At 46.8% G+C, this 25,469-nt stretch overlaps 2 protein-coding genes and 1 non-coding gene across 7 annotated transcripts in view; 2 read left to right on the forward strand and 1 right to left on the reverse strand.

The window, feature by feature from the left end:
* Positions 1–4,648, forward strand: part of GPR157 (G protein-coupled receptor 157) — a 28,764-nt gene extending 24,116 nt beyond the window's left edge. For both annotated transcript variants that reach the window (XM_008975739.7, XM_034954785.3), the window contains one exon: positions 294–4,648. In XM_008975739.7, the coding sequence (XP_008973987.3) occupies positions 294–509 (216 nt within the window). In that variant the 3' untranslated portion in view covers positions 510–4,648. The remainder of the gene's footprint in view (positions 1–293) is intronic.
* An 11,808-nt stretch (positions 4,649–16,456) lies between these two features.
* The window catches only part of SLC2A5 (solute carrier family 2 member 5), a 51,675-nt gene continuing 42,662 nt past the window's right edge, over positions 16,457–25,469 (forward strand). The window contains exons 1-2 of one of the 4 annotated variants that reach the window (XM_034954772.3): positions 16,457–16,611; positions 19,852–19,980. The gene's annotated coding sequence lies outside the window, so the exon portion shown is untranslated. Of the gene's footprint in view, positions 16,612–19,827; positions 19,981–25,469 lie in introns of all 4 variants that reach the window. The other 3 variants (XM_055104213.2, XM_055104215.2, XM_055104209.2) reach the window with 3 other exon arrangements.
* LOC112438479 (small Cajal body-specific RNA 16) lies at positions 22,118–22,301 on the reverse strand. The gene has a single exon (XR_003026896.1). It is a non-coding gene; the product is annotated as a small Cajal body-specific RNA 16 (non-coding RNA).

The following is a 25,469-nucleotide window of genomic DNA, read 5'->3' on the forward strand; positions in this document are numbered from 1 at the left end:
CCTGGGTTCAAGCGATTCTCCTGCCTCAGCCTCCGTGTCGCTGGGACTACAGGCGCCCACCACCACACCCAGCTAATTTTTGTATTTTCAGTAGAGACAGGGTTTCACCATGTTGGCCAGGCTGATCTTCAACTCCTGACCTCAAGTGATCCGCCCACCTCAGCCTCCCAAAGGGCTGGGATTACAGGTGTGAGCCACCGCGCCCGGCCTAGCCGTTTCTCTTAATTGGAACAGCGCGTGCGTTTCTGAGACCAGCTCCAGCCCCATGCTCACAGCTCCTTTTCTCCCGACAGGGTATCGGGAACACGTTTCAGGGAGGTGCCAACTGCATCATGTTCGTCCTCTGCACCCGCGCCGTCCGGACTCGGCTCTTCTCTCTCTGTTGCTGCTGCTGCTCTTCTCAGCCTCCCACCAAGAGCCCGGCTGGCACTCCCAAGGCTCCTGCGCCTTCCAAGCCAGGAGAATCTCAGGAATCCCAAGGGACCCCAGGGGACCTTCCAAGCACCTGAGCTTTTGTCCTTTCTAGTTCTGTGCATAGGTGCTGCCTTCCTGGGGGTAGGCACTTCTGTGAGTCCCTGCTGCAGGGGCAGAAGTGCATGTCTGCTGCACCAGAAGCCCCCGCTATTGATGCTGTCGGCTCCGTTGGGAGAACAGCTGCCGACTCAGCTTCTTCTACCTCCTAGATCCTCAGGCAGCAAGTTCCACCGGTACCAGTGTCCTGGCCCACGGGTGGGCATTCATCTGCATAAGGGTAGCAATGAGATTCAGGGAAACCAGTGGTCCACGATTGCGGCCACAGTGCCTCCACCCAGTGGACCTTGGTGTCCTGAGGACCACACAGCACTGTTTACAATTTGAGGGACCCACATCTGTGCACCTATCCTCTGTGTGATTAAATAAGCTGTCAGGGGCCCTCAGAGATGTGTCCCCATCCAGACATCATGGAGCAGATTCCTGGCTGGTCAGGGTGTTAAGATTCTCTGGAGAACCCAGCTTTCCTTGGAGACTTTGCTCAACAGAGGAACCAGTGGCCATTCACCAGGTTGAAGGTTCCCCTGAGGTTGCATGGTGACCACCAGGGGTAAGCACAGCCCAGCGCAGCTGCTCAGGGACAGCAGTCTCCCCGGGCCTCCTGGCCTCTCCCTCCGTGGGCTGCTAACCCTTGCTGTAGCTTGGGTTTGAGTGTCAAGCACAGGCCAGAATCCACACTCCTGTCCCCACCTGTCAATCACTTCAGACACAGGTTCCCTCCTTCCAATTCCTAAGCTGGAACAAGGGCAGGAAGAGGCGTCTCAGGTAACCCCCGAAGACCCCACTGTCTCTCCAGCTCCTTTCTTAGAATCCTCCTGTTCTTGGGGAGACCAAAGGGGATGAGTGGGGAGGGGTTCTGGCTTATTTACTTCTTAGTTTAGTTTTTTGTAAGTAAAGTGGCCGGAGAGATGAGTAATCCAAATACGATTCCTCAGGCCGGGCACAGTGGCTCACACCTGTAACCCCAGCACTTTGGGAGGCCAAGGCGGGCGGATCACCTGAGGTCAGGAGTTCAAGACCAGCTTGGCCAACATGGTGAAACCCTGTCTCTACTAAAAATACAAAAATTAGCCAGGCATGGTGATGCACGTCTGTAATCCCAGGTCCTTGGGAGGCTGAGGCAGGAGAATCTCTGAACCTGGGAGGCGGAGGTTGCGGTGAGCCAAGACCACACCATTGCACTCCAGCCTGGGCAACAAGAGTGAAACTCGGTCTCAAACAAACAAATACGATTCCTTCCTAAAGGTGAAGGTTTTAAGATTCAGAGTCAGTTTCTTTTTTTTTTTTTTTTTTAAAAAGGAGCCTCATTCTGTCGCCCAGAGCTGATGTGGTGGTGCGTGCCTGTAGTCCCTACTAAGGAGGCTGAGACGGGAGGATCCCTTGAGCCCAGGGATTTGAGGCTTCATTGAACTGGGATGGCACCACTGCCACTCCAGCCTGGGCAACAGCAGGACCCTGTCTCAAAAAAAGAAAAAAAAAAAAAGGATTCAAAAGGATTCAGCTGTTTTGTATTCAGTTGGGGTAAGTGGCAGCATAGAGCATGGAGCGATTATTTACATTTAAAAGAAAAGAATTGAAAGTAAGCACCTGTATCTCTATTTTTATTCTGTGGGTCTTCCACAAACGCTTTCGTCTTATTTCAGAAAACAGCTTCTGTGTTCAGTCACGGGAGCCATCGGCAAAGAATGGAAGTGGAAATGCTACCTCCAGGGTCTTGGTGAGAGAAAGTACAGCTTTACCTGATAGGTGATTTCCCTTGGAATCCATCAGAACTCGACAAAGCATGATTTTCTGAGCCTAGTAAAATGGTTCTGAATCAAAACCGAAGTCACGCTGTGCTGCCGATCCCTGTTTGACTCTCAAAACCAAAATCTGTATCAGGAAAGGAATAATCATTTAGCAGACTGAGTCCAAAATGTTCATTTTTGGTTTCCTGTGAAAATGGATTTCTTTTTGTCTCTTTCTTTCTTTCTTTTCTTTTTTTTTTTTTTTTGAGATGGAGTCTCACTCTATTGCCCAGGCTGGAGTGCAGTGGTGCAATTTTGACTCACTGCAACCACCGCCTCCCAGGTTCAAGCGATTCTCCTGCTTCCCAATCCCAAGCTGCTGGGATTACAGGCATGCGCCACCATGCTCGGCTAATTTTTTTGTATTTTCAGTAGAGATGGGTTTTCACCATGTTGGCCAGGCTGGTCTCGAACTCCTGACCTCAGGTGATCCACCCACCTCAGCCTCCCAAAATGCTTCGATTGCAGGCATGAGCCACTGTGCCTGTCCAAGAAAACAGATTTCTTGATGGAAATTAGTGAGACAGACATCCCCTTAGGATTGAAAGAGAGCTCTGGGCTGCTCCAGGGAAAGCCACTTGGCAGAAATAGCCTCTGTAAGTGAATTCTGGATTCCCCTAAAGACATTACAGCAAATCTCTGGGTATGTCTCTGGTAAAGACCCTCACTTGAGCTTCTAGAAGGGAGCGAAAATTCAGGAATTTGCTTGCTGCAAAAGAGAACATGATTAACAGGTAAAAGAGAAAAGACAATATAGGCCGCAGAGGAATAGGGTTAGGATCAACCCTGCTCAGCAGGGGCCTCTGGAGCCCTCCCTGCTGTACCCAAGCCAGGGCTGAGACATGGCTCCCCAGATGGACTGGCTGTGGTCAGGAAAGGCCTGTAGAGGGAGCTGAGGGCTCAGAAAACACCTGCTCCGGGTGCCCGGGCTCAAGTTCTCATTCCATTTCTTTGATGCCACTGGCCACTGTATCTGCTTTTGTAAAAACCTCCAAAAAGTTACACATCGGGTATCTCTAGTCAGCTTCCTCCGCTGCCCACCTCTTGCCACAGATGAATGATCACTGTGAATGGTGGTGACCAGGTGGGCAGGGCAGGGGCTTGTCTAAGTGCCTTAGCCCAGGCCTCTGGCCCATTGACCTCGAAAACAGCAATATCGCCTCCTTCTTAGATCCAGTTACCAAGTCAGTCTAGCTGGGTGGGTAGTGCTCAGATGGAAAGGCTGGATGGGAAGGAAGTCACATCCTAAAAGTCCAGGAGGGGGCCAGGCGCAGTGGCTCACGCCTGTAATCCCAACACTTTGGGAGACCAAGGTGGGCAGATCACCTGAGGTCAGGAGTTTGAGACCAGCCTGGCCAACATGGTGAAACCCTGTTTCTACTAAATATACAAAAAAAAAAAGCTGGATGTGGTTTCGTGTGCCTGTAGTGCCAGCTACTCAGGAGGCTGAGGCAGGAGAATTGCTTGAACCCAGAAGGCAGAGGTTGCAGTGAGCCGAGACTGCACCACTGCACTCCAGCCTGGGTGACAGAGCGAGACTCCATCTCAAAAAATAAAACAAGTCCAGGAGGGGCTGTTACTTCTGTTATTCTTTTTAGTTTATTTATTTTTGTGAGGCAGGGTTTTGCTGTCTGGAGCATCACACCCAGTCTGGAGTGCAGTGATGCAATCATGGCTCACTGCAGCCTCCACCTCCCAGGCTCAAGCGATCCTCCCACCTCAGCTCCCTGAGAAGCTGGGACCACAGGCCTGGCTAAATTTTGACTTTTTGTAGAGACAAGGTTTTGCCATGTTGCCCAGTCAGATCTCGAACTCCTGGGTTCAAGCGAGGGGCTGTTACATCTGATCAGGGCAAAAGGGGCTGTGCTCCTTGGACACTTAGCACAGCCCCAGTGGGCTTCTTTCTCCTCTGTTAGTGTGGTTAATGTTCATCTGCCTGCATCCCTGAGTCACCCAAGTGTAACCTCAGCCATAACACGTACTGCAGCCGGAACGGTGTCCGCAGCTCAGCGTCCCTCTCCCATGCACTTTCTGAACTTTGGTCTTTTAACCAGGTTTACCAGCCGCTTTCTGCCTCTTTGTGCTTTTGAGGTTTTTTTGGTTTGTTTGTTCTGTTTTGTTTTTAAATAAAGATTATTATTTGGCCCAGGCTGAGGGTGCAAACAGAACTCTTCACGTGTCCACGACAGGAAAAATTGTTTTTACAAACTTCTAGTCGTGGCATCAAAAGTGTGAGTTTTTGCACCTGCAAAATTGTAATGCAAGCCCTGACTGGGTGGAAGCTGAAGTCTTGCTGTTTTAAATTAAATAAATAAATTATTTTTCTCCTATGTGTTTGGTAAACTGATTGCCTCCTGATGTGTTGTGCAGGGTGGGGAGGGGGCGGTTGCAGGACAGGTGGCTCGCATTGGCCTGTGTTGCTGTGGTTCCAGAGCCTACCATGAGGCTGCGACCTGGAGAAGACAGCTCTGCCCTTCTCTCTTGGCAAATGTAGCTAAAGAGGCAGCCGCCCTGTTGGCATAGCCAGCTTCCCCTGAGTTGGCCTAATAAAGATCATGGGGGTGGAGAGATAGGGAGAGGGTTTTAGAATACAGATTCCTGGGCTTTGTCCACAAAGTTGGTGCTTACCAGGGGAATGAAAGGCACTCCTATAGCAGGACCCTAGTGTAACCGCCCAGTGGGTTCACCTTGCCTGCTGCCTAGATAGAGCCGACGAGGGTCAACAGGTCCAAGTTCCAAGCACCCATGACTTGGGGCTGAACTTGATTAAGAGAGATGCTCCAGGGCTGAGCTGCCGACCCCTTCACCCTTCATGCATGGTTGTATCACACACATGGTGACCCACCGCAGCTGCATCTGCAGGCCTCCTGGTGGTCAGGGACTGCTAGGACACAGGGTCTCTTCTTGGAAGGGAGCAGCCTTCCAAACGCATCTACTGGAGCTGGCTGCCTTGCTGTGTGACTTGCAGATCTGCACTGGCCATGCAGCCCCACCTCCGGTCATAGTTTTCTTGAAACTGCTCCACCTTGGGAATTTTGCTGCCAAAAGCTCCTAAACTTTCTTCCACTGTCTGGATTTTGTGCAGTTAAAACTGCATTGAGGAGAATGGCTTGAACCCGGGAGGCAGAGATCGCAGTGAGCCGAGATCACGTCACTGCACTCCAGCCTGGGTGACAGAGCAAGACTCCGTCTCAAAAAACAAACAAAACAACAACAAAAACTGCATTGAATAGCCCCTAGAAGTGGCATCTTGAATTTGGTTATTAAGGTACAACATACACAGACTTAAGTAATATTAAAATAGCAGGCCTGGTCCTGCTACTTCGACACGACCACTCTGAGGTTTGTTCACTATTCTCTCTTGCCTTTGTCTTTGCATCTCTAAACTTGATGCTATGTGCTTACCTGGGAGAAAATGGAAGCATCTCCTTGAGGCCCTCTCCTGTGACCCTCCACTCATCAACTGCTATGCGCCTTTCCCTTTCCATCTGTCTCCCCTCAGTAACCTTTTTTCACCTCTTCCCTGACCTCTTCTCCGGAGTTCTCTTCGCCTTCCTCACCCCAGCAAATGCAGCATGCATTCAGAATCCAGGCTCCATGTTCCACACTGCTCCACACCGCTCCACACCGCTCCACACTGTTCCATCTTGCCTGACCTCCTGCTTCTGCCTATATGCAGCTCACACCCCACAGGGTCACCTCCTTCTGCTCCCATAGACTTCTAAGCCGGTCTTTGGGATGCCACAGTCTCTGCAGAAACCATAAGTTCCAGGGACCACTCTACCAGGCATTTTCCCCAGAGCCTGCCAGGCTCCTGGCACAGAGTCAGGCTGTATCCAAGGGTCAGCCCAGCATGCAGCTGAGGCTTAGGCCTTGCACATAGGAAAAGCTACAGCAGGGGAAGCTTTGGGGGAAAGGTGGACCACTTTCTGAATGAAGCATGTGGGTCTAGAAACAATTACTCACCTGTTGGAGGAGAGTCCAGAATCCAGGCTCCACGAGGAAAAGGATTTGCCAGATGTGGCGGGGTCAGGACATTGTCACTAGCTAATAGCTGGCGTTTCCTGAGTGCTTACCCTGTGCCAGGCCAGATATGAAGTTGCCCTTCTGTGGGCAGGATCCTGGAAACTGCACGGGTCACAGGCCCACGGAGTTGGCACTGCCTGTACACAAGACAAAGCTGGTGCTTACCAGGGAAGTGAAAGGCACTCCTATTGCAGGGCCCTAGTGTAACCGCCAAGTGGGTTCACCTTGCCCGCTGCCTAGACAGAGCCGATTTATCAAGACAGGGGAATTGCAATAGAGAAAGAGCGATTCACACAGAGCCAGCTGTATGGGAGACCAGAGTTTTATTATTATTCCAATCAGTCTCCCAGAGCATTTGGGGATCGAGTTTTTAAAGATAATTTGGTGGGTGGGGAGGGGCCAGTGAGTCAGGAGTGCTGATTGGCTGGGTCAGAGATTAAATCATAGGGAGTTGAAGCTGTCCTCTTGTGCTGAGTCAGTTCCTGGGTGAGGGCCACAAAATGAGATGGGCCAGTTTATCGATTTGGTGCCAGCTGATCCATCAAGTGCAGGGTCTGCAAAATATCTCAGGCACTGACCTTAGGTTTTACAATAGTGATGTTACGCCTAGGAGCAATTTGGGGAGGGTCAGAATCTTGAATCCTCAGCTGCATGACTGCTAAACCATACTTTCTAATCTTTTGGCTGACAAGAAGGGGATCTACCTTGAGAAAAGGGCTGCTATCTTCTTTTTTCTAAACTATAAACTAAGTTCCTCCCCAGATTAGTTCAGCCCATGCCCAGGAATGAACAAGAACAGCTTGGAGGTCAGAAGGAAGATGGAGTTGGTTAGGTCAGATCTCTTTCACCATCTCAGTCATAATTTTGCAGTGGCAGTTTCACTAGCAGGGTCTCAGAGTAGGAGAGAACAACATTGGGGTATTTATTCTTTTTTTTTTTTTTTTTTTGAGACAGAGTCTTGCTCTGTCACCCAGGCTGGAGTACAGTGGCACGATCTCGGCTCATCGCGACCTCCAACTCCCAGGTTCTAGCAATTCTCCTGCCTCAGCCTCCCTAGCAGCTGGGAGTACAGGCATGCGCCGCCACACCTGGCTAATTTAATTTTTGTATTTTTAGTAGAGACAGGGTTTAGCCATGTTGGCCAGGCTGGTCTTGAACTCCTGACCTTGTGATCCACCTGCCTCTGCCTCCCAAAGTGCTGGGATTACAGGCGTGAACCACCACACCTAGTCCATATTTTTGAAGATCAAAACATATAGTTTCAGATGAGTCTTTCAGCCTTCTTGGGATTAGCAAGTCGTGATGTAATCCTTTCACACATGTGAGCACAGCATGATGAGGATTTGCTGGTGGCTAGTTGAATGAGTTTTGAGTCTAAGCTATCATTGGATGCTTTCTATTGAAGAGCTGATGAATCTTTCCAGGAAGTTCCTGGAGTGAACCATAAAGTTATTTGCAGCATTTGTCTTGCAGGACAAGAATCTCCTGGGCATAGTGAAGTGATATTGATGAAGGCAGCTGTGTGTTTATCAAGTCATCTTACAGTAGACAAGCTGAGGGGATGGCTTTGATTCTCCAAGGAAACGAGAAGCAGGTGGGTCCCAACGACCAGGTTTGTGAACGACGAGGCTCTGGAAAGAGAGAGACTGAGTTCCAACTATGGCTCCATTGTTTATTATACTTGATCTTGGCCACAAGGCCGAGAAGTGGACTCCATCTTTTATTTATTTATTATTATTATTTTTTTTGGAGACGGAGTCTTGCTCTGTTGCCCAGGATGGAGTGCAACGGTGTGATCTTGGCCTACTGCAACCTTCACCTCCTGGGTTCAAGCAATTCTCCTGCCCCAGCCTTCCATGTAACTGAGACTACAGGCACATGCTACCATGCACAGCTAATTTTTGTATTTTTAGTAGAGATGGGGTTTTGCCATGTTGGCCAGGCTGCTCTTGAACTCCTGACCTCAGGTGATCCACCTGCCTCAGCCACCCAAAGTGCTAGGATTACAGGCATGAGCTGCTGTACCTGGCCCATTATTTATCCTTGTATTACTCTGAGAAAATGTTGACCTCACTCAGCCACAGGTTCATCTAAAATGGGGTGATATTGAGGCTTAAATGAAATCTAGTGCTTCTAAAGCTGCCTTTGCAAAAATTATGACAGTGAGAGAAATCCAACATTGTTGATTCTGTCTTGCTTCTAAGCTCCAGGCTGTCCTTGGTCATTCCTGAGTATGGGCCAAGCTAACTTTGGGAGAAATTTAGTTTAGAGTTTAACCTTAAAGCAAGGATGATAATAGCCCTTCTCAAAACTAAACCACCTTTGTAAAACTAATGAAAGTCCACAAGGTTAGGATTATGAGAGGGGCCTGAATTCTGCTAAGATGTAGGCATAGGTAAATGACTACCAGCCATTGTTCCAGAGGTCACAAGACTTATAACCTCCCCAATTACTCCCGTAAGTAACATCACTATTGTAGAACCTAAGATTTGCTTTTTGAGATGTCTCAGACTTGTATTTCTGATGATGGCTAACTCTACCTGGACTTATGACTCAACCCATCCTGTGGCCCCACCCAGAGGAGGACTCAGCACTGTAAGACTTAAAGAAAGAAGAAAGAAACACAAAATGTGGCTTGACAGTTAAGGACAGGTTTATTTCAGAAAAAACAAACCTGAGAGGGGCTTCCGGCTGAGTTAGGTCAGAGAGCCCTTCTCTCTTACAGACTAAGGATATTTAAGGGTTTTTTGGAAGGTGGGTGAGCTTATTGTAGGTTCAGAATGTTTCTATGTGAGGGAAAATTTATTGCGGGGTTAGAATGTCTCTGGTCAGAGGGGAGGCTGTCTTGGGGTTGGCATGTTTCTGGTCAGAGAGGGGTTTATCTTAGCATTGGAATGTTTCCAGTTATGCTAATATTGGCCATTAGGCTGATGTTTTGGGGCTGGATTTAGGCGGTTTTTCATCCATCAACGGGAACGTAGGATGGCGGTGTTTGTTCAAGATGGCAATGTTCCTGCTCTGTCAACCAGTCCCTATAGTTATAAAAAGGATGAGGGGCGGCGTGTTCTTTCTGGCTACTTCCTGCTGAGGGCTGGGGGGCAGAGGGCGGAGAGTTCTTTGGTTTCGGATTAATTATAGGAGTAACTCCATTGTAGATGTTTTTGGGTAATTGGTTGTCAGATGGCCATGATCCTGTTGGTTAAAAAGCTTTGAAAATGGTTAATTAAGCAGGGTAAGAACATTAGTCCTAGGCATATTATTAGGAGAGGGCCCAGGAATGGGATGACCCATGTTAGGATTTTGTGTTTAAACCAAGAATTTACTTGGTTGTCTTGGTATTCTCTTAGCTTTTTAGTCCTTTCTTTAAGTTTTTTTAGCAGCATCTCTTACTAGGCCCTATTGGTTGAGACAGAAGCAACATTCTTCACCCAGTGAGAGGCAGAGGCTCCAGTTTTCAGCCGTTATAAGATTTAACCCTTGTCTATTTTGGAGGACTACTTCAGCCAAGGAGTCTAATTGGTCTTGGACTCATATAAGGCTTTGGGCCATATCTTCTAATGAATCCTGCAGTTCTGTTGACAGAGCTTTAAAGTATGTTAAGGAGGTGGGTAATCCTCCTGCTCCCAACCCAGTCCCAGAGGTTATACCTAAGGTGGCCATTAAAGGAATGACTTGGATGGCCCTCCTTTTTCTAACATACTGGACGCATGGGATGGGTAAAGGCTGATTAGGAGGAACTAAGCCAATGGTGGGAGACAGAAAAACTAGGGTACAGGTTCCGGTCCAGTTGGTGGGGAGAAAAAGATATGTGTTGGTGCCACACAAAAAGAATAAGCCTTTGTCGTAAATATAGGCAGAGATATGGAAAGAAAATAAGTGAATTAAAGATGGGATATTTTTCCTTTCCTGTGGTTCATTACTCCAGGTGGACAAGGAGGAGGCCAAGGAGACACACCTACTATAGTAGAGATATAGGAGGAGTATAGGAGGAGGGTTTTTTGTTTGTTTTTTGTTTTTTCAGACAGAGTTTCCCTCTTGTTGCCCAGACTGGAGGGCAATGGCGCGATCTCGGCTCACCGCAACCTCTGCCTCCTGGGTTCAAGCGATTCTCCTGTCTCAGCCTCCAGAGTAGCTGGGATTACAGGCACACGCCATCACGCCCAGCTAATTTTGTATTTTAGTAGAGACGGGGTTTCTCCATGTTGGTCAGACTGGTCTTGAACTCCCAATCTCAGGTGATCCGCCCGCCTAAGCCTCCCAAAGTGCTGGGAATACAGGCGTGAGCCACCGTGCCCATCTGGAGGAGTTTTTTTTACACATCTAATGTGGTCAGATGTTGCGCCACTGATATTGAGCCACGGAAAAAGGTGGGCACTAGGGGAAGCAGAGGTTAGGCCAGGGGGAGGGGCAGTAAAAGGAGCCGTTGCAGGAATGCTCCGTTCGCTTCAGGCAATACTTGGTAGTCAACCGGGTGAGTGTGATGGTCAGAGGGGTGCTTAACAATGATAGTGTGGCTGCATTAGTTAGAAGTTTAGAACCCTACAGGGAAACTTCCCCCAGAGGCTGAAAAGCAAATTGAGGCTTGTTGTAAAAGGGGCGTGTGTTTAGTTATGGGCCCTTCAATGGGAGGGCCTTGGGGCTTAAGGTGTTCTAGGGAGTTGTAATCGGTTTGAAATAATTTGTTGGCCTGATCTGCCCTGGAAATGGGATAATTGCCGACCAGCATGTCAGCTTTTTCCAAAAACGAAGCTCCTTTTTGGAGTTGATAGATTAGGGTTATGTTTCCTGTTAAAAGGTCATGAAGGGGTGCAGGAAGGGCTGTGTAAGCTGAGGAAGACAGCGGTAAGCACATCCAGGACTCCGAAAAAAAGGAACAGTTAGCTTGCCACAAGAGAGATTGTGTAAGGTTTATAGAGCGTTCTAGTTTGAGCAGTAAGGAGTGGTTGTATTGGTGAGGTTGATGTGATTAGGGAATTTATATTGAAAGAAACAAGCAAAAAGAGAAAAAAGTTATTTGGGTAAGAGTAAAGTCCTGGAAAGCTCCTTGAAGCCATAGGTCCCATAGAATAGTGAGGAGCTGATCAGGATGTACAGTGGGAGTTTCATAAGCATACCACTGAAGGTCTGTAGTAAGGTTGGTTAGGAAGTGATGAAAGTTTGGGAGACAAAGAGACATAAGCGGCTTATGTGCACTCCTCCTCCTTTTCCTCCAGGATTTGGGTGAGGCGAAGGGAAGTTGGTCCTGTGGAGATGTAACAGAAGGCTGAAGGGGTTTTAGATTTGGTTGTTTGGGTATGTGGTGAAGGGAAGTCTGTTTTCTTGAGAGAAAAATGATGAAACCAGCTGGGGAGTCCCTGGAGTTTTGCTGCTGTGGGTATAGTAATGATGATCTGGTAAGGTCCCTTCCACTTAGGTGTGAGGTGGGGATTGGGGGTAGGGCTGAGGTCTTTTACTAGAACCCAGTCTCCTGGCTGTAGGAAGGGATTAAAGGAGTTGGCGATGGGTTGTGGCAAGTATTTGTCAGCGTATTCCCAAATGAAATGGCGGATGGTATGCAGAAGAGGGGAAACGAGAGGGGTTTGTAGAGGTGGGGCTTGACCCTGAGGTGCAGCAAAAAGGGGCGAGTGGTCTCCTATACATGAGTACAAAGGGTCTGAGCATTAGAGGCTTACGTGGGAGCGCCCAAATTTTTGGAAGGGCTAAAGGCAAAAGGGTAACCCAGTCTTTATGTGTCTGGAGTGAGTACCTGGTGAGGGTGTTTTTTAAAATGCCATTCATTTTCTCAACCTTTCCTGAAGACTGAGGTTGATAGGGGGTGCATAGCTTCCAGGCGATTTGTAGGGCTCCTGCAAGTGTTTGAGTAATTTGAGAAATGGATTCAGGACCATTATCAGATTGAAAAGAAAGAGGCACCCTGAACCTGGGGATAATTTCTGTTATTAATTTGGAGGCGACAGTAGAAGCTCGTTTGTTTGTTGTGGGAAAGGCCTCAACCCCTCCTGAAAAGGTATCAACCAGAACTAAAAGAAATTGAACCCTTTTTACTGGGGGCATATGGGTAAAATCAATTTGCAAATCCTGTTTTGGAAGGTGTCCTCTGGCTTGGTGGGTTGGGAAAGAAGGGGGTATTGGAGTGGGGTGAAGCTTTTTGGCAAATAGAGCATTGATGGGAAATGGCTTTTAACTCTTCCTTTATATCTGGGGTTAAGTGTATATGGAAACTTCAGAAATGGTGTAGAGGGAAATGGCTAGTGTGGAAGAGGTTGTGAATGTCCCATAGAAGAGTTGTTTATTCAGGGTCAGGTAGGACTAATTTGTTTTGTATGAACCAGTATGTAGGGTTTGAATTGTGCCCCAACTGTGGTTAGTTGTTGTGTTTGGTGTTCTGGATAAAAAGAGGGGATATGTTGTATGAGGGGAAATAGATATTGGGGAATTGGGTGATTGGTTGAGGCATGTTTTACCCAAGTCAGCCTCATAGTTCCCTAAAGAAATGTGGCTTTTGTCCGATTGATGTACGTTGCAATGGATAACTGCAACCTTTTCTGGAAGTAGAACTGCCGTTAATAGATGGTGGATGGGTTTTTCATTAATGATAGGGGTTCCCTGAGCCGTGAGATAGCCCCACTCACTCCAAATTTGAGCACTGGAATGAATAATGTTATAGGCATATTTAGAATCGGTGTATATATTAAAGTGTGTGTGTTTTTGCTAGAGCTAGTGCTCTTATCAGGGCAACTAGTTCTGCTTGTCAGGAGGGTGTGCCCAAAGGCAAGGGAGCAGCCTCTATGACTTTTCTAGGTGGGAGAAAGTGGATATTATCATGATACCCTTCAATGATGGCATATCCTGCTTTGAGGGGAGGGTTTTTTGATGCGCTCCCATCTATAAGCCAATCTGGGACTCCTTTTATGTGAGTGGAAGTAAGGTGGTAAAACATGGTGAGAGAACTTTCAATTAGATTAGAGCATGAGTGTTGGTCGGGGTTTAAAATTGGCGTTGAAGGTAAGAGTGGTAGGATTAACAGGGGGCATCATGAAGAGAGGTAGAGGGTTGAGAGAGTTGAATATAGGGCTTGCACATGAGAGGATGAGATGGAGATGAGCACCTTATGGCTGACCATATCTTGTAGACTGTGAGAAGGAAATACTTGAAGAGGTTCATAGAACATGAGCTTTTGTGTGTAATTATTGAAGCTGTGGCCAAAAATTTTAAGCAAAGAGGCCAGCTTTTATAAACGGGGTCCAGTTGTTTGGAAAAATATGCCACTGGTTGGAGGGAGTTTCCCATGAGTTGGGCTAGAAGTCTAAGGGCCTGATTATGAGAACTATGTAAATATAGATGAAAAGGTCTTAGCGGGTTTGGAAGGCCTAAAGCAGAGTCCTGTAATAAGGCATGTTTTAGGGGCAAGAAAGCATGATAGAAGGTCTGGGATGGGAGTGAGTAGTTGGTCAAGATTCCCTTTAGTGTGTTAATAAAGGAGTTTAGCAATAATGGCAAAATTTGCTATCCATATTCAGAAATATCCCACTAATCCGAGGAAGGGAAGTAAGTCCCTTTTTATTTTAGGAAATGGGATTTGTTGAACATGTTGCTTTTGTGCCGACAGAATATCCTGGATATTCGGAGTTATGATTAATCCTAGGTATGAAACTTTTGGAGATGTTAATTGGGCCTTTCTTTTGGATGCCTAGTACCCATTCAGCCAAAAAATTTAAAAGCTTGGTGGTGTGTTGAATACAATATTTTAGGGAAGGGCTGCAAAGGAGTAAATTGTCCACATATTGAAGCAAAATGCTAGGTTGTAGAGGTAGTTGGGAGAGGTCTAATTGAAGTGCCTGACAGAAATAGTGAGGGCTGTCCCTAAACCCCTGGGGGAGGACAGTCAGGTGAGTTGTTGGGAGCAGCCTGTGTCAGGATCAGTCCAAGTGAGAGCAAAAAGATTTTGAGAGGAGGGATGTAGAGGGATAGTAAAAAAGGCATCTTTAAGGCTTAATACAGAGAAGTTGCTAGTGTTGGGAGGAATTCATGACAGGAGGGTATAGGGGTTTGGGACAACAGGATAAACAGGAACAAGAGCGGAGTTGATTTGTCGCAAATCCTGAACCAGTCTGTAGGAGCCATCCCGTTTTTTAATTGGGAGAATAGGATTATTGTGGGAAGAATGGGTGGGGATTAAAATATTGGCAGCCAAAAGTTGGGAGATGATGGGCTTGAGTCCCCGTAATCCATTCAGGATTGAGGGGATATTGTAGGACCACTATATAGTGCTTAGGATTCTTCAGTGAAATTTGGATTGGAGAATGGTGGGTAGCTATTATGCAGAAGTCAGTGTTCCATACTATGGGGTTTACTTGGCTGAGGAATTTGGGATTTAAGTCTGTTTGATGTTGAATGTCTGAGGAGGGGTCTGTTCTTGACATAATAATACATAAGAGTGGCTTTGGTTTAGGGCCAATAAATGAATGGTTCCCCCTAGTTTGTGTAGAATGTCCCTTCTTAATAAAGGAGTGGGACAGTGAGGAATGACCAAAAAAGAGTGAGTGAGGGTGATTCCCTGAAATGAGCAGTATAGTGGCAGTGTTTGGTTTCTTATATGCCCTTCATGCCAACAGAAACGGATGAATGTTCTAATGGGCCTTCATATTCAGTTAATACTGATAGGCTCGCCCCAGTATCCAAAAGAAAGGAAGTAATATTAATGGATACTGTCCAAGTTACCCTGGGTTCCATGGACTCACTAGATGTGGGGGTGAAGAATCCCAGGGACCCTCATTCCTCCATGGGCAGCGCCAGCTGTGAAGAGATTTCCTCCTGTGATGGTCAGGGGGCTTCATTATGAGTGGCACCCAAACGGGGAAGGTGTTCCCATTGGGGGCAGTCCATTTTCCAGTGTTCCCAAAGACTGCAAGTTGGGCACAGTTTGGTGGGCAGCCAGGGGTTAGGCCAAGCCTTTGGCCAGCGTCCAGGGTTGCCACATCAGAAACAGACTCCCAGAGAGGTGGGGGAGTTTCCTTTTGGGTTGTTGGGAGACTTTTGTGTAATTGACTTTTGGACAGCAGAGGCAAGCATCTGGTATTTTAAACAGAGACGCTTGCCTTTTTGAATTTTTTGTTCCTTGTCTCTGTTGTTAAAGACACAGAAGGCTGTATTTAGGAGGTCCCACTGAGATGTCTGGGGACCCTCCTCTAATTTTTATAATTTTTTCTAGATATCTGGGGCAGATTGGGAAATAAATTGAAGGTGGAGAAAAGTTTGACCTTCTCTAGATTCTGGGTCCAAATTGGTATGTTTTAGCATAGCTTCAATGAGGTGTGATAAGAAAAGGGTAGGATTTTCCTGGGGCTCTTGTGTAATTTCTCTAAGTTTTTCATAATTAGCTGCCTTATGGGCATTTTTGTCCATGCCCACAAGGAGACAGGTAATTGTGTGGTCTCTTTATCTGATGCCAGCGTCTCCCTGTTGGTAAGTTCAGTTTGGGTCTCTACGGGGAACTGCATCATTAGCCACTGGATTTTGTATAGGGGCTTGATTATGGAGTTTATCTGCGTGTGTTTCAGCTGAACACCAGATGTACTCTTTTTCATCAGGAGTGAGGGTGGAGGTTAGAATTATATGAATGTCATGCCAAGTTAAATTAAAGGATTGAATTATGTGCAGGAATTTCTTGCGATAATGAGAGGAATTTTCAGAGAAAGATCCCAGATGCTGTTTGATTTGTGACAAATCAGAGATGGAGAAAAAGACATGAACGCAAGTGATGCCTTTAATCCCAACCACTTTCCAGAGAGGAAGACTGGCAGGAGTGGCTTGACTGGCTGAAGTAGTTTTTGTTGTTGTTGTTGTTGTTGTTTTTGAGATGGAGTCTTGCTCTGTCACCCAGGCTGGAGTGCAGTGGCGCGATCTCGACTTACTGCAACCTCCACCTCCTGAGTTGAAGCAATTCTCCTGCCTCAGCCTCCTGAGTAGCTGGGACTACAGGCACCCGCCACCACGCCTGGCTAATTTTTTTGTATTTTTAGTAGAGACGGGATTTCACCGTGTTAGCCAGGATGGTCTCAATCTCCTGACCTCGTGATCCACCCACATTGACCTCCCAAAGTGCTGGGATTACAGGCGTGAGCCACTGCACCCAGCTGAAGTAGTTTTTGAGTGGGTAACGGGTGAAGAATGCGGGGGAGAGTGGCAGTTGGCCAGATGCCGAACCACCACCAGGGGTGGTTGGCAAACTGCAGCCACCCAAGGGGCTGGAGTAGTTTTCAAACAGGTAATAGGTGGAGAAGGAGGAGGGAGGTGGTTTGGTGGTAAAGGCTTGGGAGCAGGAGGGGCCAGCTGGGTGGAGGGTTCGGGTGGGTGAGGAGTGGATGCAGAGAGTTGAGAATATGGAGGGGTTTTATCTGCAGGGTCAAAAGGGGTTTCAGAGGACGGGTTCCAGAGGAAGGAAAAACCCAGGGAGGATTTTCATTAAGAAGACGGATTTCATGAAGGGTGCAAGCTTGGCATAGGGAGGGTCGGGATCTAAGACAGAAGAAAGCCTGAATACAGGGAATCTCTTGCCTTTTGCTATTCCTGGTTATAAAGTTGTTAAGGTCCCTGAGAATTTGAAAGTCAAAGGTGCCATTTTCAGGCCATCAACTGTCATTGTCTCATTTGCATTGGGGCCAGGCTGTGTTGTAATAAAAAACTAAATGCTTAGGCTTTAGGTTCCCCCATAAGCCAAATGTTGGATGTTCCAGTTGGAATTGGCAAAGGGCCTCCTGGACTGGAGGCACGCGAGGAAGAGAGAGAGAGAGAAGAGGAAGGAAGAGGGAGCAAGTGCTAGAGAGCAAAATACCCGTTGTGGGCAGTTGGAGGTGGATTCCTGAGACCTGAGGGTTTTGAGAACCCACCGGAGAGTAGCCCTGGCCCGAGTCTCACAGTCCCCTTCAGATTAGTTGTCCTCCTCACACAAATCGCTTGAAAAGTGAAATAAGAGAAAAGACAGGGCGGCTGTCCAGAGGCTCTCAGGATCCAAGAGTTAACTCAGGATGAGGGCCGCTGCTGCCCACTGCCTCTTGGGTTGCAAGAGAGCCTCTGCCGCCAACACCCATCCCAGGTTTTGGCACCAAATGTAAGACTTAAAGAAAGAAGAAAGAGGCCAGGCGTGGTGGCTCACGCCTGTAATTCCAGCACTTTGGGAGGCCGAGGCGGGAAGATCACAAGGTCAGGAGATTGAGACCATCCTGGCTAACACGGTGAAACCCCATCTCTACTAAAAATACAAAAAATTAGCTAGGCATGGTGGTGGGTGCCTGTAGTCCCAGCTACTTGGGAGGCTGAGGCAGGAGAATGGCGAGAACCCGGGAGGCGGAGCTTGCAGTGAGCCAAGATTGCACCACTGCACTCCAGCCTGGGCGACAGAGCAAGGCTCTGTCTCAAAAAAAAAAAAAAAAGAAAGAAGAAAGAAACACAAAATGTGGCTTGACAGTTAAGGACAGGTTTATTTTAGAGAAAACAAACCTGAAAGTGGCTTCTGGCCGAGTTAGGTGAGACAGCTCTTCTCTCTTACAGACTAAGGATATTTAAGGGTTTTGAAAGAGGGGACTTATCATAGATTTGGAATGTTTCTATGTGAAGGAAAGTTTATTGCGGGGTTAGAATGTCTCTGGTCAGAGGGGAGGTTGTCTTGGGGTTGGCATGTTTCTGGTCAGAGAGGGATTTATCTTAGGGTTGGAATGTTTCTGGTTATGCTGACATTAGACATTAGGCTGATGTTTTGGGGCTGGATTTAGGGGTTTTTTAATCAAGTGGAACTTAGGATGGTGGTGTTTGCTCAAGATGGTGATGCTCCTGCTCTGTCAAGCACCAGTACCATTTTCCATACCATTATGATGGCATTCCACAACCAATCAATAGCACCCATTCCCTAGTCCACTGCCCACCAAACTATCTTTGAAAATCCCTAACCTCAGCCAGGCGCAGTGGCTCATGCCTGTAATCCCAGCACTTTGGGAGGCCAAGGTGGGTGGATTGCTTGAGATCAGGAGTTCAAGACCAACCTGACCAACTTGGTGAAACACTATCTGTACTAAAAAAATACAAAACTTAGCCAGGCATGGTGGTGCACGCCTGTAATCCTAGCTACTCAGGAGGCTGAGGTAGGAGAATCACTTGAACCTGGGAGGCGGAGGTTGTAGTGAGCTGAGATTGTGCCACTGCACTCCAGCCTGGGCAACAAAGTGAGACTTCATCTCAAAAAAAAAAAAAAAAAAAAAAAAAAGAGAGAGAGAAAAAGAAAATCCCAGCCTCTGAGCTTTCCGGGAGATTAATTTGAGTGGTAACTCCCTCTCCCTTAGGGCGTGGCTGGCCTCGCAGCAATTAAACTCTTTCTTTACTGCAATGCCATGGTTTCAGTCAATTGACTTTGTCTGTGTAGCGGGCAGAAAGAACCCATCGGGCAATTACACTTCAGGCAATGACTAAGCTGGAGGAAGAGCCCTAGAGAAAGTCCAGCTGTCATTATCCCTGCTAGTTAGCCTTTCTTCATTATCCAAGTGATCATGAAGATTGAACTCCCTGTCCCACTTCATATTAACTAGTTCCCTTCCTTTGTTCCCAGGGCCCCAGGCCCATCCTCAGCAGTCAACAGAGGACCTGGGAGGGAAGACTTATTCTTGTTGGGCAGTACCTGTTAATGAGGAAAGCATTTCCAGCAATTTCTTAGGACCATGATACCAGAGATGGGATCAGACCCTTCCTCCCTTCAGCTTTTCTCCCTGGCAGACAGCAGAACTCCCAGGATTTGCCTGGGCCCGTTGCATCAGGGAAAGCTTTTCAAATACCAGCAGATAAAACCTTTCTGCAGCCAGCACTTGTCTTGGCCTGGAGGGGAGCAAACCTGCCCCGTCCTGCACCACTGCCACCCCAGTGTAAACCAAAAATAAAATTCTAAGCCGCCTTCCCGACACAACCATCTGAATGAACTTCCTCCTCAGTCAGGGCTCTTAAAACTTAACCTGAGAGACTGTTTCAGGCCATAATGGAAGTGGGGTTTGAACATGCCTCATCAAACCTCTCCAGCACCAACAGTGACACAGACTTTAAGGCTGATAAAAAACATTTTGCAACTTATTCTCTCTGAAGCCTGCTAGCTAAAAGCTTCATCTGCATGATAAAACTTTGGTCTTCACAACCTCTTATCTTACAGACATTCCTTTCTGTTTAATCCCAGGTCTTTAGACAAATTCAACCAATTATCAACCAGAAAGTGTTTAAATTTACCTATAGCCTGGAAGAACCCTCCCCCACCTTCGAATTGTCCCGCCTTTCTGGACCAAAACAATGTATTTCTTAACTGTGTTTGATTGATGTCTCATGTCTCCTTAAAATGTAGAAAAGCAAGCTGTACCCTGGGGCACATGTTCTCAGAACCCCCTGAGGGCTGTGTGACAGGCCATAGTCACTCATACTTGGCTCAGAATAAATCTCTAAAAATATTTTACAGTTTGACTCTTTTCATCAACACCAGCACCACATTATCCCAGGAGGAAAAGCAGACGCGTGACAGAGTCGGAGAGCAGGCACAGAGTGCTGTGGCAGTCAGCCAGTGCCCACATCAACACCAAGGAGAGTCCTGCGGGTGCTGTGCAAGGCCGGGGTAAGTCAGTCCTGGTTGGGCACAGAGGCCTTGGGGCCGGGAGGAATCACTGATGCGCCGCATTCAGGAAAAGCCTAGAGCAGAGCTTCTCGAACTTAAATGTGAGCTTGAACCACCAGGGATGTGGCCAAAATGCAGGTTCTGATTCAGCAGGTCTGGAGTGAAGTGGATTTTGCATTTTTCTAACCAGCTCCCAGGTGATGGGGCTGTTGCCGGTTTCCAGACCAACGGGGGCTGGAGGATGGTCTGGTTCCAGGGCCACCAAGGGTGTGGCCGATGCTCACATGGTGTGGCTGTCCCCATAGGGCTGCTGGCTTCCAAAGCGTGTTTCTCGAGATCCCGGGTGAGATGCAAGATGTGTTATCTGGATCTGGTGCCTGATGTAGTACCAGAGTCCGTGATGTGCTGGAACATGTTCAACAGGCTGGGATGGTGGGCCCGGGGCTGATTTATAGTGTGAGCTGATTTGTGTAATGTTTCTGATGCCAGTGGGCTAGGGGAGGTCCCCAAACGCCAGTGGGACCTTAACCGCAGGCGGTGTCCAGGCTTTTGACACCTTTGCCAGAAGGAATTCAAGGACAAGTCAGAAAATAGTGAAAGTACAGAGATTTATTGCAAAGCAAAAGGTACACACTCAAGAAAGGAGAGTTCGGGCCTACTCAAGAGAGAGTTGCACCCAGCAGGGTTGGGAGCTTCCACCTTTATGGGTTTCTTTAACCAAGGGGTGGGATATTTATGAAGATTCCTGGAAAAAGGTGAGGGTTTCTCAAAATTGTGGTGTTACCTGTTTTTATGCCAAATATGGATGTCCCAGGAACTGTCATGGCACTGGTGGATGTGGGTTTAGTATTTTTTTTTTTTTTTTTTTTTTTTTTTTGAGACGGAGTCTCGCTGTTGCCCAGGCTGGAGTGCAGTGGCGCCATCTCGGCTCACTGCAAGCTCCGCCTCCCGGGTTCACGCCATTCTCCTGCCTCAGCCTCCCGCGTAGCTGGGACTACAGGCGCCCGCCACCTCGCCCGGCTAATTTTTTGTATTTTTAGTAGAGACGGGGTTTCACCGTGTTAGCCAGGATGGTCTCAATCTCCTGACCTCGTGATCTGCCGGCCTCGGCCTCCCAAAGTGCTGGGATTACAGGCGTGAGCCACCGTGCCCGGCTGGGTTTAGTATGTGTTGTTTGTTTGTTTCTTTGTTTTGAGATGGAGTTTCACTCTTGTTGCCCAGGCTGGAGTGCAATGGTGCAATCTCGGCTCACTGCAACCTCCACCTCCTGGGTTCAAGTGATTCTTCTGCCTCAGCCTCCCGAGTAGCTGGGATTACAGGCATGTGCCACCATGCCCTGCTAATTTTTTTGTATTATTAGCAGAAATGGGGTTTCACCATTTTGGCCAGGCTGGTCTTGAACTCCTGACCTCGGGTGATCTGCCCACCTCAACCTCCCAAAGTGCTGGGATTACAGGCATGAGCCACCGAACCCCGCAGGGTTTAGTATGTTAATGAGCACATAATGAGGTCCTACGTGAAACCTAGGTCAAATCCAGCGCTATGTTGGTTCCAGTCGGCCTTAGCCAGCTTGGCCCACATCCTGTTTTTCAGGGCCCCTACTTCTGCAGCTATTTCAACAGTTTCCTTTTGCTAGTCATGCAAAACTGCTGCCTGGAATTTTCTATTCTCCTGCGACCACCCTGTATTATTCCTGTCTCATTTTCACCATGGCTGATTTCAAACCACTGTGGAGAAAAATGTGCGCTTTCGTGGAAAATTGCATTGCTTCAAGCATACTCTTCCCGATTCAGCAGGGCCCTGCCCTTGCGTTGCCTTTGAGCTTACAGTTCTGTAAGTTGTAGATAAATGATGTCCCAGCAAAGTAGTTGTCTTTAAAACAATTTTTTTGAGACAGAGTCTTGCGGTGTTACCCAGGCTAGTATTGATTTCTTTTTTTTATTGGGGTGAAATTTACATAACATGAAATTAACAATTTGAAAGTGAACAATTTGGCAGCATTCACAGGGATGCACAATTAATGAATAACTTCATCTGTTTCTTCACCCCAAAAGGAAAAGGTGCCTATTAGCTGTCATTCTCATTCCCCCTGCCCCCAGCCCCTGGCAGCCACCAATCTGCATTTTTTTTTTTTTTGTCCTGTTTGCAGTACCATACATGATCATCGAACTGCTGCTAGAATGCCCACAGCTGTTACTGCAAATTCAAAACCCAGGAAAGACTTCTGGGAATTTACTTTAGGTCAGGGTTGGGCTGCCTGGTACAAGATTGCACCCACAACTGGGCAGGTTCAAAAACATAGGAACCTTTCCCCAGACCATCAATCTGCATTCTCTATGGATTTATCTATTCTGTATCTTTCACATAAATGGAATTGTACAATATGCAACCTTTTTCTGTCTGGCTTCTTTCACTCAGCATGTTTTTGAAGCTCATGTAGCACGTATGAGTACTTCTGATTTTTGTGTGTTTGTTTGTTTTTTTAGAGACAGGGTCTCCCTATGCTGCCAAGGCTAGACTTGAACTCTGGGACTCAAGCAATCCTCCCACCTCAGCCTCCTGGGGAGCTGGGACTACAGGCATGCACCCCTGTGCTTGACTCATTTCTTCTTATAGCTGTATAGTATTCCATCGTGTATGTGCCACAATTTGCCTATCTGTTCATCCACTGATGGACATTTTGGCTGTTTCCCCCTTTTGGCTATGTAAATACTGCTGCTACGAACATACGTGTACATGTATTCTCTTGAGTACATGTTTTTCATTCTTTTTGGGTATATATCTAGGAGTAGAATTGCTAGGTCATATGGTAATTCTATGTTTAACTTTTTGAGGAACCACCAAACTGTTTTTTCCTCAGTAGCTGAACCATTTTACATTCCCATCAGCAAGGTACAAGTGTACTAATTTCTCCACATTCTAAACAACATTCGTTTTATTTATTTATTTGTTTTGAGACAGAGTCTTGCTCTGTCTCCCAGGCTGGGGTGCAGTGGTGCAATCTCAGCTCACTGCAACCTCCACCTCCTGGGTTCAAGCAATTCTCGTGCCTTGGCCTCCCAAGTAGCTGGGATTACAGGTGTGCACCACCACACCTGACTAATTTTTGTATTTTTAGTAGAGGCGGGGTTTTGCCATGTTGTTCAGGCTGGTCTTGAACTCCGGGGCTAAAACGATCCACCCACCTCAGCTTCCCAAAGTGCTGGGATTATAGATGTGAGCCACCTCACCTGACCACCAACACTAGTTAATTTCCCTTTTTTTTAAAGTATGATAGCCATCCTCATGTGTGAAGTGATACCTCATTTTGTTTTTGATTTGCATTTCTCTAGTGAGTAATGATGCCAAGTATCTTTTCATGTGCTTCTTGGTCATTTGCATATCTTCTTTGGAGAAAATAATCTATTCAAGTGTTTTGCGCATTCTGAATTTGGTTGTTTGTCTTTTGTTGTTGAGTTGTAAGAGTTCTTTATATATTCTGGATACCAGACCCTTATAAGATATACGATTTGCAAAAATTTTTCTTCTAGTCTCTTGTCTTTTTACTTTTTTTTTTTTTTTTTAAGAGAAGGAGTCTACCTCCATTGCCCAGGCTGGACTTGAACTCTTGATCTCTCCTGCCTCAGCTTCCCAAGTCGCTGGGAATATAGGCACATGCCACTGTACCCAGCTCATCTTTTTACTTTCTTGATAATGTCTTTTGAGGCACAAAAGTGTGGGTTTTGTTTTGGTCATGGTTTTTTTTTTTTTTTTTTTCTGAAACAAGTTCTCATGCTGTTTCCCGGCCTGGAGTGCAGTGGTATGATCACAGCTCACTCCAGCCCTGACCAGTCAGGCTCAAGTGATCCTCCCACCTCAGCCTCTTGAGTAGCTGGGAACAAGGGCATGTGCCACCACCCTCAGCTAATTTTTTTTGTTTGTTTATTTGTTTTTAGTATTTTTTGTAGAGATGATGTTTCACCACATTGCCCAGGCCAGTCTTAACTCCTGAGCTCGAGTGATTTGCCTACCTCAGCTTCTGAGGTGCTGAGTTTGCAGGTGTGAGCAACCTCACCCACCACTTTTTCATTTTGATGAGGTTATTGGCAACCTGAAATAATTGAAAGGATCACAATCCAGTTTAAAGGAGTTTATTCAAGGCCAGGTGGAGTGACTCACACCTATCACCCCAGGCGAGAGGGATTAAAGGTCCCATAAGCACATTCCTTTAAGACTCAAAATCATTCCAGTTTCCAACAGCTTTGATTTTGAATTATTTGTTTTCACATTATATATAAGCTGGCTCCTGCACATCACTGGATATTATTTATGGCCTGCCTGGTCTCATTTTCTGTGGTCAAAGAGAGTGGTCTCATTAGGAAAGAACTTGAATAGACATTTCTCCAAAGATGTACAGATGGCCAACACGAATGTGAAAAGATGCTCAACATCACTCATCATTAGGGAAATGCAAATCAAAACCACAATGAGAGCTTACCTCACACCTGTTAGGATGGCTACTACCAAAAACAACAATAACAGCAACCACAGCCCAGAAAATAACAAGTGCTGGTGAGGATGTGGAGAAATTGAAACTCTTACATACTGTTGGTGAGAACGTAAAATGGCGTAGCTACTGTGGAAAACAGAATGGTAATTCCTTAAAAAAATTAAAAATAGAATTATCATGTGATCCAGTGATCCCACTTCTGGGTATATATCCAAAATAATTGAAAACGGTGGCTCAGCGAGATACTTGTACACCCATGCGCATAGCTGCATTTCTCACGATTGCCAAAGGTATTAATAGAAGCAACCCAAGTAACCTGACAGATAAATGGGTAAACCAGATGTGGTGTGTGCACAGTGGAGTATGATCCAGCCTTAGAAAGCAAGGCAATCTTGTTCCATGTTACAGCATGAAGGACTCATGAAGACATGCTCTAAGTCTTCGGAAATCAGTTACAAAAAAGCAAATACTGCATGATCCTACTTACATGAAGTAAGTATTGTGAGTGCCCAAATTCGTAGAAGCAGAAAAGTAGAATGGTGGTTGCCAGGGACTTTGGGGAGGGAAAATGGGGAGTAGTTGTTTAATGGGGACGGAGTTTCAGTTTTGCAAGATGAAAAGGTTCTGGAGCTCTGTTTCATAACAATGTGAATATACTTACCACAACTCAACTGGTACATTTATTTTAAAATGTACGGTTAAAATGATAAGTTTTATGTTATGATGTTTTTAAAAAGAGGGATATCGGCTGGGCGTGGTGGCTCATGCCTGTAATCCCAGCACTTTGGGAGGCCAAGGTGGGCAGATCACCTGAGGTCGGGAGTTTGAGATCAGCCTGGCCAACATGGTGAAACCCCGTCTCTACTAAAAATTCAAAAAATTAGCTAAGCATGGTGGCTCACGTCTGTAATCCCAGCTATTTGGGAGGCTGAGGCAGGAGAATCACTTGAGCCTAGGAGGCAAAGGTTGCAGGGAGCCAAGATCACGCCACTGTACTCCA

Source organism: Pan paniscus, chromosome 1 (assembly GCF_029289425.2).
Source record: "Pan paniscus chromosome 1, NHGRI_mPanPan1-v2.0_pri, whole genome shotgun sequence".
Taxonomy (NCBI): Eukaryota; Metazoa; Chordata; class Mammalia; order Primates; family Hominidae; genus Pan; species Pan paniscus.